We start from the raw sequence: 17128 nt of genomic DNA, 5'->3' as shown, positions 1-17128 counted from the left end.
TTATTTTTAATTTCCACTATGCAAACCCCATCAACGACTAACACCGATATAGCCTTCTCAATTGAGTCAATTTCTTAAAGCTCCTACTCAACTACATTGACAAGCATGTAAAAGGCTTCTTAGATACCTCAAAGGGACAACAAACTTTGGGATTCAGTTCAGTAAAGTCCATAGATTTCACCTAGAGTGCTACACTAATGCTGACTGAGCAGGAAGTATTCAGGACAGGAGGTTCGCTAGTGGTTGCTGCTTATTTCTTGGCTCAAATTTATTGCAATGGAGCTCTCGTAAGCAAAAGGTGGTGGCTCTGTCCATTACAAAGGCGAAATACAGAGCCCTTGCACAAGGAGCTATAGAAATAGCTTGGTTTAGAAGTCTATTCTTTGAAATTGGTGTAAATCTTCATGAAATCCCAATTATATGGTGTGATAATCAAAGTGTTGGCTTTCTTGCATCAAATCCAGTTTTTTATGCTAGGACTAAGCATATTGAACTCGAAGCACACTATATAAGGGAACAAGTTGCTTCCAATTACGTGAAAGTCCAATATGTACCTAGTGAACATCAAACAACTGATATATCCACTAAATCCCTGTCTACTTCAAGGTTTGAACTTCTTAGAAACAAGCTAAAAGTTACAGCTACTGTTGGTACAACTGAATCTCACCCTAAGTCTACTGAAGGTAAGGAGACTTGATGTCCTAATATTGAAAATTTTGTTCCAAATTTTCCTAGTTTACTCTGCTGTGTCAATTGCTTTCATTGGTATTGGTAATACTCAAAGTTGTGACTTACTCCTTAGAGTGTGTCAATGCTTTTAGCTACTTCTATTGGGTTTTTCCTATCAAGAATTATGATAGTTGATATTTGCTACTCATGTCTACAAATTGAAGGTAGTTGTTTGTGTTAATCTGTTTAGTAATGGGGTGAGTACTACAATGGTCAATTTGTAGTTACAGTTTTCTAAGGGTACTAGTGGATCAAGTTGCTTTTCATATGCAACCAGTTTACTTGAAAGTGATTAGTTGTCTGCAACATAATTAGCTCATGTTTTGTGATAAGCTTGCTTACTGAAAATGTGATCATTTTGCTTGTTGAAAGTGTGATCAATTCGCTTGTGATCAGTTGCCTGTGGTGTAATTACTTTGCTTGTAGCTCATGTTTTGTGATCAGTTTGCATATTGAAAGAAGTGATCAGTTTGCCGAGTACTTAGTTTACTTGTAGCTCATGTTTGTTTGTTGAAAGGCAGTAGTTTCTAATTAAAGGCCTGCAAGGTTAATGAAGAAAAATTAAGTGAACTGTACAAATACTCCTACTCTGTTTGAGGAAAGATGTTAGTAACAAGTACTACTGCTCAGTTTGAGGGAAGATGTTAGTAAGTGAAAGTGTACAATGTTAGTAAAAGTGTAACAATCTTTTCCAATTTAGTTTGAGGGAAGATGTTAGTAAAGGAAGCTGTTAAGTCTCTGTTAACTTTTGTTAATAAGTTGTTACTGCCGTTAACAATTGATAGAGTTAGTTACTGTTTCAGCTCAACACACTAGCTTACAAAGTGTCATTGTACCTTGTACTCTCTCATAAGAAATAATACACGAAATTTTCCAGAAATCTCTTTGCCTCTTTTCTTCATTATTCTCTGTTTTTCATTCGAAACCTCATAATATTCAAGAGTTAAAGACTTTTTCCCACCCAAAAAAAATAAAATAAAATAAAAAATACACTTCCTAATTTGGTGGTGAACCAAGGGCAAAATTGGTCCATGCTATTGGGGCTTTTGAAAAGGAAAGGTCGGTGAGTCTTTTGGTAGTGAAATGTTGGATTTTGGTGGTCGTGATTGGTTGGAATTTGACTTGGGAAGGGCGATCGTACAAACCCTAATCGCTCGATTGCCAGCAATTAGCAGGGGTAGTGGGAGTAAGATTTGAGGGGTTTTGGTGAGTGATGATCGTTAAAGAGATTGATGTTGGTGTGAGGTTGTAACGATGTTGGAATCGATTGACAATTGTTGGGGTCGGTGGGAAAGTGTCATTAAAAGTACTTTTTTGGGATGAGAAAGTGACATTTTAAAAGTCTATGGGTGGAAAATATCATTAAACTATTATTTGGTGGGAAAAAGTGGTTTACTCTAGTATTCCAATAGTTTTTCCACTAAATGGCAGTCACACAATTATGATGTACTTTTCTGCTTTTGGGCCTTGCTTTTCTGTTTCTGAAGGCGTTCTTCTATATAGTTTTGGGGAAAAGTTTTTACAGTCCTCATCTTTTATCTCTTCAGCTCCCATCTCCTAATTTAAGTGAGAATATATTTGTAATGAAATATATATTCTTCTTCTTCCATTGTTCATCCAAAGCTTTATATTCGTAGCCATCAAATAATCAAAATAAATTTAGGTAAGTTAGAATTCACAATTTCATGATTAAATTAAAACTCTTAAGTGATTACCAAATTTAGTTCATGTTTCTCCTCTCCTACAAGAATTAACTTCTGGCTCTCATATCTTTCTAGACCTAAAGTAAACAAATGTAAATCAGTCATAATGTTTTTATTTTTTAACATGGAAGCATTTGGTTCTTATATGAGCTCTTAAGTCCTTTTCTTCTTTTCTAGGTTTTATATTTTGAAGTAAAACTACGACAAAGCACAAACTATTAATCATGAAACGAAATGAATTAACTAAACATTATAACCTAAATATTGCTTGAAAAACTCGAATCAAACAAAACCTTTATGTGAGTAATTTTTGAAGTGTTTCTAAAGTCGACAACTTTATGTCTACACGTTGTATTATGAAAATAGAAGACGACAAAAGGTTTTATATCTTGAGCAAATGATGAACATTTACTTAAATTATTCCAAAAGAAATTTTGAATATGTATAGAAGCCAGTGTTATTAATTTTTTTAACTACTATTTTACCCTTAGCTAAATGGAAAATGGGAGCTTTTGAATCAAAAGGTAGGGACTAAATATCATTTACCATCTGTTTTTAGGTATTCTTTTAGATACTTGTAACTATATACAAGGGCTGTGATATGGGCCCTCCCAGTGTTTTTGTAACTACACAACTAAAATTATTAAAGAATCTTTTTTGGGTTAATACAATTTATGCTGTAGTAAAATTTGTTGAAAAAAATTTCCACAACTCAAACGTAAAATTAAAGCAAGCAACTAAAAATAAAACAAACAAAACACTAGAATTTTAAAGTAGTTCAGCCTAATCAATTTAGCAGACGTCTACTATCCACTAAACAAAAGCTTACAACTATGCAATTTTAAGAAGAGAAAAATTGTAAACTCCTTACACTATCCCAAAAAGTCGAATTACACCCTTAATAATAGCCCATAATGACTATTCTTTTGGTGTCTATTTTATACCCTTTCAGATACTTTAAAAGCTCAATCTATTAGTCTATTTAAATGGGAGAGTCCCCTTACAAATCTCATTCCCAAGCAATATGGGATTCAAGGCACAATCTCAACAATTCCTCCATTGACTTGAATCCCCAAACATCATGGTAGCATATGAAAATCTTACTTGATTAACAATCTTCTTTTCTTTCACAACAAGAATTGGAACAACTTTATCTCTTGATTTCTTAAGACACAGACCTTCATCAAACAAATATAGTTGTTTTTCATTCCTTTTGCCCTGCAAAAATAAGAACATCATCTTTATACACTTCACATCCATCTCTTTAACCAATGTAGATATATCCACGAGAAGCCAACTCACCCAAAGAAATCAAATTGTAACTACAACTCAGTACATACCTCACATGACGAAGCTTCTTGACAATACCATTGTGAAGCTTGAGACGAACGCTACCAACGCCTTCAATCTTCACTTTCTCGTTATTACTGACAACAATATTTCCATAATTTCCATCTTCTTTCAATTCAACAAAACAATCTTTATCATTACAAACATTCATAGATGCAATAGAATCTAAAACTCAACCTTTGTCACCCTTTGAAGTTTGAGTTTCATCTTGACATGTTACTAAAATTTCATCTTCATTATAAGCAACCCAAGCATCATCCTTCGAATCCTTCATCTATTGAGCCTTCCTGAAAGCAAGCATATCCTCCCTTAATTTCTTGCAGCGTGGTTGGATATGTCCATTCTCTCCACAATAACAACACTCTTTATTACTGTAATCTTAGACTTTTGATTTATCACCTCTCTCTTGAGTCCTCCCTCGATTAGAACCTTCTGCAACTAGTAGATCTCCTCTAATTGATGAGTTTTCTGATCCCATAAACCTTTCATTCTCACGCAACAAGGCAGTCACATCATCTAATTTTAAAGTAGATCTACCTACCAACAAAGTTTGAACAAATGGTCTATAATATTTAGGCAAAGATGACAACAATATCAATGCCTTTTCTTCATCCTTTAACTCATCAGAAATAGCCAACAATTGAGATATTAGCCTATTAAATTCATTTAAATGAGCATGGAGACTCGTACCTTCATCCATCTTCAAAGAATACAGATCCATCTTCAAACACAATTTGTTAGTCAACGACTTCGAAGCATAAATACCCTCTAATTTTTCCCACAAACCCTTTGGTGTAGACTCAGTCAGCACGCTGTACTTTATCTTTGGAGCTAAAGCCAATCTGATTGTACTGACATCTCTCCTCTGAATTCTATTTCATTCTCTATCAGACATCTTCTTTGGCTTACTCTCTTCTAATGCTTGATCATGACGTTGTTGTACCAAAAGGTCTTGTATCGTACTTTGCCATAACATAAAATTAATTTTACCATCAAATAAAGGAACCTCAAACCTAGACATACCTCCAGAAAATTTGAGATGCTTGATAATCACTGATCTACTCTTAAATCCAACCTCCTCTCGAGCTTGCCTTCTCCCATATCATGAACTTGACTCTGATACCACTTGTTGAAAAAGATTCCCACAACTCAAACGTAAAATTAAAGCAAACAACTAAAAATAAAACAAACCAAACATAAGAATTTTAAAGTGGTTCAGCCCAATCAATTTAGCCTATGTCCACTAGTCACTCAAACAATCCACTAAACAAAAGCTTACAACTATGCAATTTTTAGAAGAGAAAAATTACAAACTCCTTACACTATCCAAAAAAGTTCAATTACACATTTAATAATAGCTCATAATGACTATTCTTTTAGTGTCGATTTTACACTTTTTGTGATACTTTAAAAGTTCAATCTATTAGTCTATTTAAAAGGGAGAGTCCTCTTGCAACTCCCATTCCCAATCAATATAAAATTCAAGGCATAATCCCAACAAAATTAGATGAATAGAACAATGACATATTAACAGCTTAAACACTTTAGGAAAGATGGTTTAATAATTTTAGTTTACATATTTCTTGTTAATCTATGGATAAATGCTGGTGTTTTATCTCAATCATATTTCTGTGTACATTTCCATTGATGCTTTAATTCCTTTCATATCATTGGTTACTGTGGTCAGATATGTAGGATTGCTTGCGAAAAAGTCGATTCAGTTACTATCATGAATTTTCTTTGTATTCGATTACCTTCAGCTCAGTAACTAGGAAATTTACGCTATATTATACATGACTTGCCTTTTGTGTTATCTGCCAAGGCAGGACAAGGCCAACTCACTACCGCGATCTTTTAGATGAGAATGGTTTTTCAGCTGACGAACTACAGGAATTGGTTCATTCTCTTTGCTGTATGTAAGTTAATCTTGGCCATGCTTCAGCGTCTATAGGTGTTTAACTGCAATCAATGTTCTAATTTATGTGAATTTTGTAGTTTCCAGAGAAGCACAACTGCAATATCTACTGGTAATGCCTCTTGTCCTTTACATTTTGAATGTTGGAATATGGATGAAAACTGGTAGAAAACAATAAGTTGGTAGACTACTTAGCAATATTGATTAGAACTTATAATGATAGGAACCCAGATGGAGGAGAGGCTGGGGAGGATGAAGAAGCAGGAAGATATCCTACAAGGGCTCGGCAAGCTCCTGCATGGGCAAAGGATTATCGCATGGGGCGTTGAGCAGCAGAGTTATTTTATGTTATTGTCATTAGTTTTGGTTAATAGACGTTATTATTCTTTATTTTGGGCATTAGTTGGATTATTAAGACTTTATTATTTTATGGTTATTTATATTGCTTGATGATAATAAGAGAGGCATGCAAGAATTACCGCAACTCTTCTCTCTCGCTGTTCTCTATCTCTCTCTCAATTGCTTTGGAGGTACTACTCCCTCATATAGAATAGATTATCCCATCATATAACTTGTAGACTTCACTTATCATATGTTGAAGCTTGCATTGTTGTTCTTGCAGTTGCTCCCATTCACTAAGCCCAGTTGGCAGCTTCTCAGGTTTCGCAATTCATGAAGTTTGATGAGATGTCGGGTAAATCGTCGAGTCAAGGAGGTTTGATAGCTTCTGGAGATTCCCTGTTATCTGAGCTAACAGTATTGCATGATAACGTACGCAGGTCCATGTTTTTCTTCTGAATACGGTGAAACTCCTAATGAGACTAACATCTTAGTTAGCCTAGTATTACCAAGTTAAGGGTCGCGGTATTTTGTATATGGCATTATTATGCTTATGCTGACAATAGAGACTTAAGTATATGTTTGGTAGATGTTGAATACAATCATCTTGGTTTTTAATTATAGGTAGAAAGACTTCTACTAACCTATTTCCAGTAAAGCTCGGCTGATTTATGATCCAACTTTAGTTACTGCTTGGGCAAAACGGCATGCACGTCCTCTGGGGTACGCGAAGCTTTTAGTTGTAATGATAGGATGAACATCTTTAGAAAAGATTATGGCAAACAGTTTTAAAAGAAAATAATAATATCTTTTGCACTTCAAAAGTTTGAAGTGTAAGTCAAAAGAAAATGTAGATACAGGGAGATCAGCTGCATTAGTAACAAGACAGCTCTGGTGGGATAAGTTGGCCTGAGCAACGAGTGTTTAACTAGTTGTTGGAAAACAAGTTTGGTTAGGGTGTAAGCAAATAAGAGTAACACCAATGCAACATACATCACTCTAAATTTTTATGTCAGAAAAGGGCTGAGCTTGTTCGCCGGAGATGATACTTGGGCTCTGGAGGCGGTGCACATTGCAAGAACTCCACTGCCTGCACAAGAAAATTAATGCAATGAGAAAAAGTCCTTTCCACTTACAATTTTGAGTGTGAAATGAAGCGACTGAAGTTCATTTTCAACAGAGACAAGTTTGATCCATTTTTGTGTTCATATTCCTAATAATAGTAAAGACTATGAATCAAGATTGGGTGTTATGGATTCAATCAACAAAATGGTCAACTGAAATATGTACAAGACCATCTATTTAAATAACAACCACTTCTCATATGATGTGGACAAAACCATTCTCACAGGCAAAACCAAAAATAAAAATACAGATATGGGACAAAGTTGAGAATTCAAACCCAGAAATAACAAATACTGATACGTGACATGTTAAGAATTCAAACTCAAGACCTGCACATTGGTACCATGTTAATAAATCACTAAGCCTAAAAGATTAAGTTTTCAAGTATAAGATAACTTCAATGTCTCATTATTTTCGATGAAATAACAAAAGAACAATTGTTTAATTTTAGTTATAGGTGAAGCATTAATTTATACTTTTATGATACTAAATTTCCAGAAATCAAATAGCATTGGGGAAAATATAAAGGTAGACAGCAGCAGAGCAATTTTTCAAAACTTATTAACTGGGGTAAATGTCTTCAGGCCTCTTTTAGTACTTCAATGCCACTACCAACATCAAAAGTTGAGACGTAAATGGCACTTTGACTACAAAGACAAATCCTTATCAATGTGGAAGAATAACTCTATAATGTAGATCACATTCTGCAATGAAGTACCAAAAGAAATAGTATTGATATGTTATGTATCCTGAGCATGTAATGTCCTTTGTCAAACCTATTAGAATCACGCTGAAGTAAAGCTTTAGATCTCAATTTATGGAGCTATCTCCCTCGAAAGAGAACCATTAGGATATAACAAAGGCTTTAATCATCACTATATTGGAAGAGTTATCTAGTTCAATTTCTCAAAGTTGGAATACTTTGAGGGAGATAACTATCTAAACACTCCTCGTGCCCAAAAATCTGCAGAAAGTGTTTAAACAATTAGAAATTGTCTACAATTTTACAAGATTCACAAAGCCTTCTTCATCATTGTTTTAACAATCTTATCTATGCCTTGCCAATTCGCAACAATTGTCATTTCAATCTCCCACACGCATCAACAACAGGATGAACCTGAACATAACTTTTTTCTACACGAACTATGCTCATAAAACACTATACTTATGGTATGACTACCCTGAAAGAAAATTAACGAGTTCTATAGAAAAGTTCATACTTCCAACTCTTAAATAACTTAAAGGAGATTAACAGTAGAATGTCCAAGTAAAACAAAGACATATGCGCACCCTTTAGAGTTAGCTGACCTGAGTAGTTTCATTATTCATAGCACGCATACTTCCATCTAAGTAACATGGTCAAGCACACATTGTTTTGTGGACTGAATCAATCAATCATCACAAAAACTTAAATTGAATGCCCTAATCTGTGAGTTGTATCAAAAAAGGATTTAAAGAAATGAAAACTAAGCGAACCTTAAAAAACAGGAGAAGTTTTAACAGACATCACCAGCAAATTTTTAAAACACAGACCTCAAAGATACAGTTTTCCATGTATAATTGTAAATTTACTGAATCAGCATGCACTAGCTGAGAGTCAAGAAGGGAGAAATTTTCAAAAAAGGAAAAAATTATTGAAGTTAAAAGAAAACTACATGAAAATTGCTTTCCCAAAATTCTGTATTTTTTATTATCATTATTGTTCTAAGTTATACTAATTCTACAACATCACACTCTAGAAGACATCTCAAGACGAATACCTACAAGTTTGAGACCAACTTGACTCTAGTTTGGGACCAATATATATCATAGCTGAATTACAGGAAAATCCCAGTCCTTAGACTAGAAATAAGTTTCTCAGTCTCTTAGCACTCACCAAATAGATCCCATATCATCTGAAGACAATATCATCATACAGAAGATGATGAAGGACAATATCGCAAGACATTATTTCCCTTAGATTAGGCTTCATCTTTGGTCAAACTGTATCATTCATGACAAACTAGAGTCTGGTCAGAGTGAGATTGCTCCTATTAACTGATTTAATTTCATCCATCAAATCAACCAAGCTTGCTGTATGAGAGTCATCTAGGTCATATTTGCAAGTATTTGGAGACACTACCAATCCAACATGTCAGACAACAGATATATACTCCAATCCTCATAATGAACAATGGAGCTGCTATTGATGAACTAATCTGATAACTGTACAAGTTAGATATTTCAACTATTTTTAATTGGAATTAATCCTGAAAAAGAATTGCATTTATTACATTCAAATAATTATTAAACTGGTAGATAGCATCAAAGATGATACCAACAAGAAATCACTAGCAAGAATGAATAATAACAGAGTAGCCAGGGAAAAGAAGGCAAAGCATACCCTTTGTTTCCTGAGTCTTTCATTCTCCTCCTCTAGTTGTGAGACTTTGTTCTCTAATTCATGAGTATAAGCCTGACAATCAATAGATCTTTTAACCGACGCCAAGAAAAGAACAACAATAACTAAACAGGATTCAGCAAACAAAAGAAAGCAACATTCAAGTTCTACCTGCTTCCTTGCTCGTGATCGGGCTGCAGACTCCCTATTTTTAATCATTCTTTTTTGCCTCCTTTCCACAGTCTTTTCAGCAACATCTCCAGAGGCAACCCTTTTTCTCCCTGGTGTTTGTGTATCAGATAGTGTACCCATCAAAGAGGATGGCGACATGGTCAACTGGTTTTCAGGATATGCTGCATCCAAATTCGGATTAGCGATGACAGGAAGAGATTGCTGCATAGGGTGGTTCGGCACTAGAACAGCCATCAGATTCTGCTGTGGCTGTGGCTGTGGCTGTGGCTGTGGCTGTGGTCGCACTGAAGGGAGCTGGTACTGCATCCATTGAGCATGCTGCGCAATATTTTGCTGGTTCGCCGCAATATGATCAATCTCCAAAACATAATTACCATTCTTTTCAACTGGATTAGTAGATTCAGTAGCCACCCCAGCTTTTACCAAGAAGTCCTCAAGTGTCATCTCACCAAAAGTAGCCTGTCTTTCCTGAGCTTTTCTCTCTTGATTATTGTCACTCTTCTTCTGATTAATATCTCTCCACACCTCCTCAACAGTCTTCTTGCTAAGATCCCTGGACAATGTCAGGCTCCCTTGCCTATGCAGAGAGGAGCCTGAGGCAGCGCCACATACATTGTCAATGGTGGTTTCTGTAACCAGATTAGCTTCAGCGGTACACACACTCTTGAGAAGCTCATCAAGATTCATACTTCCCAGTGGTTTCCCCACATCCCCCAACTGGGTTTGAATCTCATCGAGTGTAAGGCTATACAATGAGCCTTGTCTGGTCAATGACTGCAACTTCGCTTCTTGAGCTGCACCACCTTCAGATCCCATTGTATGTGTCCCCATTCACCACCAAATATCTATATATCTATCATTCTGAAGCCAACACAACAGTAACATGAAGAACTAACATATTCTACTTGCAGAAGGTAGGACTAAAAATTTATGCAAAATAGAAACTCAAGACTAAAAACAAACTATCCATCAAATAATAAAAATGTCAAAACCCCATATGCCCAAAAACCAAAAGTCTATATCAAACAAAACAATCTCAGCAAGAAACAGTAATAATATTCAAAACCAATAAAACAATCAGAACAAAACCACCAAATATTTAAGAAAAAGACTATTTAAGAATCAACTAAAATAAAACAAGAACCAAAGAGGAACACAATCCCTTCAAGCCATTTTGCATGGAACCAAAACAAACATTCTCCACAAAAGAACAAATACTAAAACATAGATAAGCCTACATTCTCCGCAAGAACTAAGAATAAATAAATAGTAAAAACAAGAAAATGTCCCAAAAAGAAAGAATATGTATTAGAGAGGCAAGAAGCTTAAGCTGAGTCTGACTGAAGCAATTAAAACAAAATCTAATAAGTAGGTGGGCATTAACTTACTGGCCGCAGGATCCGATCTGAATCTATGAAAGTGACATTTGTTGTTTTGGCAGTGGGGACACACACTTCGAAGCTTAAAAGAAAAAGAAAACAGCCTACATTCCCATAATCCCATTACCAACTTTCTCTTTATTTTTTAACTATTTTTTGAAACTTCACACTACACTACTGCCTAGGTTTCTTTCTGGCACTAGTGCTTCTATATATTATTTTTTTGGCAAGTTTCAGTTTCATAAAATAGTCAAGTGGAAGTGTAAGTGAAAGTGACTGCCTTTTTCTCTTCTTCTTCTTCGCCCTCGTGCATAGAAAACAAAAGAATTGTAGTACAAATTTCATTAAAAAGTGTCCACTTCCCACTCTTTTTGGTGAGTTTTTAGACCAAATTATACTCTTTTTTCACTTTTAAATTACACATTAAGTTTATTGTTTTAATATCTCCAGTTAAGATTTTTAACGGTAACTAAAGAGGATGAAAGTTGATTGATATGTCAAAAAAATTTTAGATAAGGAGCAATTCATGTTGTTTGACAAAGTGATATTTATAATATTGTCCTTATTAGTTGAAAGATTTTACCTCCCGCTAAAAAAATATATGGCCATTTTGTCTTTTCATATTTATACATGTTAATATAAAATAAAAGTTGGGTTATTAATTAAAAAATAACTAATTTTGTAAAAGCTATATTCCTTGGAGTCAATTATGTTCATGTTCTCATCACTTAAACATATTCATGCTTTTATTTGCTCGACATGCTTATATAACATACTTTTGTTTTACCTAACATATGAAAGATTGAATGATCTAAGAGGGGGTCATTTAGCCTTTTTAAACATCCTAAGGTCAATATTTGCTATAAGCTCAAATTAAAAAACTTTTGTCACTTATGGCTTTTCTAATGCAATTAATGAATATGACAAGTATTAAGACAACCAATTAAGCACAAATACAAGTAAAACTTGCATAAAAGTAAAGAGTTAAGGGATGAGAAAAGCAAACGCGCCATGTATAGTGATTTGGCCCAAAACTGCATACGGCCACTCCTCCAATCTCTTCTCATGGTTGTCAAACCCCAACCAAATAGTTTTCTAATTTACAAATGGCTTTCAAGGTTCTATTGAACCTTTACATCTGTATGAATCACTTTCTCACACTAGATATGCCTAGAAACTCAAGAGTGAATCTCACTCTTTTATAACTCTAATTTTGATTAATATAACAGTAAAATAACTCTTTCACATAGTAGATACACATTTTTGTTTTTTTTTTTTGCTCAATACAAACCAATCTATAATAAATAAAGTTAATGTGTAGTAAGGGTTTGTGTTAGAATATGAAATTTGTCAGTGAAAGCTTTAAAGGATTGTTTGATTGCTTTTCAATATTATGGTTAGATAGAAAATCATGTTTTAATCATTTCGATATGATGGTATCGTCATACTGGCTTCGACGATGGTGGCCGGTGATGATGTACAGCGACGATCAACTGAAACTTTGACCATTTTGTTGGCTTTGTTGGGACTAGCAATTTCCCTATGGACTCGCTGACACGTGAACACTATGGGAAGACCCGTTTCTATGGTATCGGTGTTTAATCGCACCAACTCGTTTATGTGCTTACATGTTCATTGCAAAACCTCTCATGCCCGCCGGCGTTAACTGTGGGACTTCGTGCTATCATTAATGGAATATGAAAATAAAGTTGCACCATGACGAATAGCCTAAGCTTTCGGCTTAGTAGTAAACACTTGATCCTAACACATTTAACCTTTAATGTTTTAAACCACTCTTTTCATATCACATGCCTTGTATAATACACTCTTTTTACATAACCTAGAATTTCTTCTAATCACTTTTATATTTATAGATACATATAAAACATTTTATCTCTTCATATTCCTTATATACCTCTTTTAAACAATTTGTTAAACTTGAGTTAAAATATCTCAACACATCATCTTATATTTATAATATTTAATAACATTATCCTTTTATTTTAGTTATCATTAATTTCGAACACTACAAAATTTAACACATTTTTATTCATTCTAATTACTAGTAAAAAAACAAGTTAAAAGGATCTTAACACCTCATCTCAATATCCCAACAATCTCATATTTATTCTATTTAATAACATGTTTCTTGTGTGGGATCTATGCTCTAAGCCCTATTTTAAAATGATTAATTTCAAATATTATAAGATTTAATAGTGAAATGATTATACATAAACTTATGGGGATGATAATGTAAGAAAAAAAATTAGTGGGATATAGTAGTCCTCCCTCCCAAACAAATATTGAAGGGAAATGGACAAACTCATTCAAAAGCACATGATATGTTATGCATGCATGAGCATGAGGATCCGCGTGGGCGTTGCACCGAGGTGTGGTGCACGTGCATTTGCTTAGTATTTATTTACCTTTAATTAATTTAACTTAAGAGCCCTTGGTTGCTGTGATCTCCAGCTTTATCACTCCCCCAATTCCCTACACCACCCTAACTATTAATTAATTACAAAGTTATATCATGAGGTAATTACAATTTCACCCCTAGGATTTGGTCAAGTTTAATAGATTTTTTTTTTCAGTAAATTGTAGTCTCAATTACCTTCTATAAAATGGGGTAAGAGTATTTTTATCTTAATGATCAAAATTGAAATTTTTCCATCATTCATATTACAAATAATAACCATAACATGAATTCATTAGTATTTGTCATATAATTATAAATGATGCATCATGATTTTGGAAATTTTTTTTTTTTTTTTTTTTTTCTTCTATTTCATTTTTGAAATGTCTATTTTATCCTTTTCTCCATCAACCTAGTAGCTTCAGTCTTAACGGTAGCTAATTATCTGTTTTCTGGGTCTCGAGGGAGTGCTTCATTAACCATAGTTTAAATAAGAATAGAAATATATATATTTGAACTCTTCTAATTTATCAGCCAAATTTTTTGTTCTATTTCTATTGAGAGATATCTATATTACAGAAATGTTATTCAATTTTCATTTGACATGTATACCAAAAACAAAGAAAATAGAAAGTAAAATAATCTTGTTATCTCTCATTTTTTTCGTCTTTTATGCACGTATCAAGTAGAGTAAACGAGGGAGGGATAATAAAAAAAAAAAAGATAAAAAAGATAGTATTCCCTTTTACTTGAATCCTTTAATTTATTTTATACCAAGTTAATTAATTGTTAAGTCATTATTTCAAAATGACCATATTGCCCTTTCATTAATGAGGGATTTATCCTAAAGAGAGTTTGTACAAATAACTTTGGGTGCGTTTATTTAGTTATTTTGAGTATTATTTTTGAAATATTATTTTAAAGTTGAGTTAGGTTATTATTTTGAAAATAAGATTTGAAAAAAATGTATTTGGTAGAGTATTTAATTGGGTTATTATTACGAGAATATGATTTGATATTTGGTAAAATATTTAGGATAGTATATTAGAGTTGAATAAATTGTAGAAACTGGTGGCAGATCTCGAGTTCTAGGGGCCAATGATGGCGCTCGAAATTGGTGGCCTGGGGTTGGAGGAGGGTGGCCCAAGGTGGTCCGAAGAACTCGAAAATGGTGGTCAGTGATCGTGGTTGTACCTACTAGTCCCAGTTTGTCGGAGAAAACCGAAAGATAGTGGTGTTTCTTGAGTCTTAAAAAGCGGAAGAAGGTGTTTTTGAATGCATGTGGAAGAGGGTGTTATGGGGTGGTTGTAACTTGGAAGAGGGTGGCGGTTTCTGTTGTAATATTTGAAGAAATTTGGAAGAGGGTGACAATCGCTCGTTCTAATCTTTGAAGAAGAAGGTGAAAACTGTGGTATACGAAGGTAGAAGCCGTAGATACACTGAAGAAGGAGAAAAAAGAAGAAAGAAGGAAAAATAAATAAATAAATATACTGTAACGCCACCTAAATCAGATTAGTGAGGAATCAAATTGTCAAAACTTGATTCCCTAAATAATGTGCCAAATGCTCATTTTAAAAATCTGACTAAAAAAATTAAATAGAATAGTGAATCAAACACGTTTTTTACTCTTTATCCTATATTTACCTTTAATCAATGATTTGCTAATTAATTAATAATTTTACTACTATTTGATTGAGTATTCCTCCTACAATACTATTTGAATGAATAATTAATTAAGATTAAATTCATAAAATCTTACATCAAACTTATAAAAAAAAAAAAAACTAAAATTATATTTAATTATTTGAATATTTAATTAAAACATTTTAGAAGGAAAATAAAACCTCTATCTAACCACAACCAATAAGTTTTTGTAAGATTAAAAAATAAAGAAAAATAATCTCTCCGAATATCATAATTCTGTTCATTGTCATAATTTTTTTTTTTTTTTTTCTGTTAATGTGGTTAATTTTTAGAATGAAACTTTATGAACCCTTTTGGTAGGGGTGAGCGGTTCTGGGTACCCTGTATTTTTTTGGAGAACCAAAACCGAAACCACACAGGACAGGTTTCTAAAAAGGAACCAGAACCGCACAATGTAGGTTCTTAAATTCAAGGAACCAGAACCTAAAATGCAGGTTCTGGTTCCTTTCCTGGGTACCCTATAAAAAATCAATTACCCCCCTATTAGTTTAAAAAATGATAAAAATACCTTAAAAGTTTACAAATACACCCCTAACAAATTTTGATTACTCATTCATTTATGTCCGATGTGACTCATAAATCCTCTAATCTCTAGGAAACACTTGAATTCAATCAATTCATCACAATTCACACAAAATTCTTCAATCAAAACCAAAATACAAACAATTAATTAAATTAATTAAACAATCATACTATAAATTTATAATTTAATATTATAATTAATTAAATTTTTAATCATTTAATTAAGTAGTGTACTAATGTAGTAAATTACTAATGTTTATAATGTAATGTTATAAATTTATAATTAATTAAATAATCATTTCATTATGTAATATTATAATTAATTATGTGATAATACTATAATGTAATATAATAATGTTATAATTTAATTAAGTAATTATTTAACTATAATATAATGTTTTATTTAATTATATAATTGTACTAAAAATTTATAATATAATGTTTTAATTAATTAAATTTCTAATCATTTAATTAAGTATTATACTAATGTTTATAATAGAATGTTATAATTAATTAAGTAATTATTTAATTAAGCAATCATACTATAAATTTATAATGTAATGCTATAATTAATTAAATTTATAATCATTTAATTAAGTATTATGCTAATGTAGTATGTTTATAATATAATGTCATAATTAATTAAATAATCATTTCATTATGTAATATTATAATTAATTATGTGATAATCCTATAATGTAATGTTATAATAAATTAAATAATCATACTATAAATATGTAATATAATATTATAATTAATTAAATATCTAATAATTTGATTAAGTATTGTACTAATGTTTATAATGGAATATTATAATTAATTAAGTAATCATATTATAAATTTATAATGTAATATTATAATTAATTAAATTTCTAATCATTTAATTAAATATTGTGATAATGTAGTAAATTACTAATGTTTATAATATAATGTCATAATTAATTAAATAATAATTTAATTATGTAATGTTATAATTAATTACGTGATCATACTATAATGTAATGTTACAATGAATTAAGTAATCATACTATAAATCTTTAATGTAATATTATAATTAATTAAATTTTTAATCATTTAATTAAGTATGGCATTAATGTTTATAATGAAATGTTATAATTAATTAAATAATCATTTGTTTTTAAAGATTAATTCATACCTGGGTATCAATCTTCTTGAATGAACATTTTCCTTGCTTCAATTTTGTAATTTACAAGTAAAGCAAGAGATTGAGAGAATGAATTTTCACAAACTGAAAATATTGTTAATTTTTCTCTCATTCAAAATGTACATAAGCTTCTCCTTATATAGAGAAGTCCAAATTTCAATTGAATTGAATTCGTAAAACAAGACAAAACAAATCAAACCAAACCAAAG

The 17128-nt window shown here is 32.4% G+C and overlaps 1 protein-coding gene across 1 annotated transcript; it reads right to left on the bottom strand.

Moving 5' to 3' along the window:
• Nucleotides 1-6901: 6901 nt before the first annotated feature.
• Nucleotides 6902-10636, bottom strand: LOC116121803 (ABSCISIC ACID-INSENSITIVE 5-like protein 2). The gene is made up of 3 exons (XM_031407738.1): nt 9713-10636; nt 9545-9616; nt 6902-7126 (listed from the first exon to the last, which is right to left on the bottom strand). Exons 1-3 carry the CDS (start codon nt 10562-10564, stop codon nt 7049-7051), a joined length of 1002 nt encoding a protein of 333 aa, XP_031263598.1. The 5' UTR covers nt 10565-10636; the 3' UTR covers nt 6902-7048.
• Nucleotides 10637-17128: the final 6492 nt, after the last annotated feature.

Source organism: Pistacia vera, unplaced genomic scaffold (assembly GCF_008641045.1).
Source record: "Pistacia vera cultivar Batoury unplaced genomic scaffold, PisVer_v2 Contig1288, whole genome shotgun sequence".
Taxonomy (NCBI): Eukaryota; Viridiplantae; Streptophyta; class Magnoliopsida; order Sapindales; family Anacardiaceae; genus Pistacia; species Pistacia vera.
The sequence above is the reverse complement of the archived record's forward strand: the minus strand, read 5'-3'. Positions and strand labels throughout refer to the sequence as shown.

Excerpts from the sequence above, each read along its gene's own strand:
- LOC116121803 (XM_031407738.1), bottom strand. The coding sequence starts at position 10,564 with ATGGGGACACATACAATGGGATCTGAAGGTGGTGCAGCTCAAGAAGCG. Across the intron at positions 9,617-9,712 it reads GATCACGAGCAAGGAAGCAG|GCTTATACTCATGAATTAGA; the intron begins GTAGAACTTGAA and ends ATTGATTGTCAG. Across the intron at positions 7,127-9,544 it reads AAAGACTCAGGAAACAAAGG|GCAGTGGAGTTCTTGCAATG; the intron begins GTATGCTTTGCC and ends TTTCTTGTGCAG.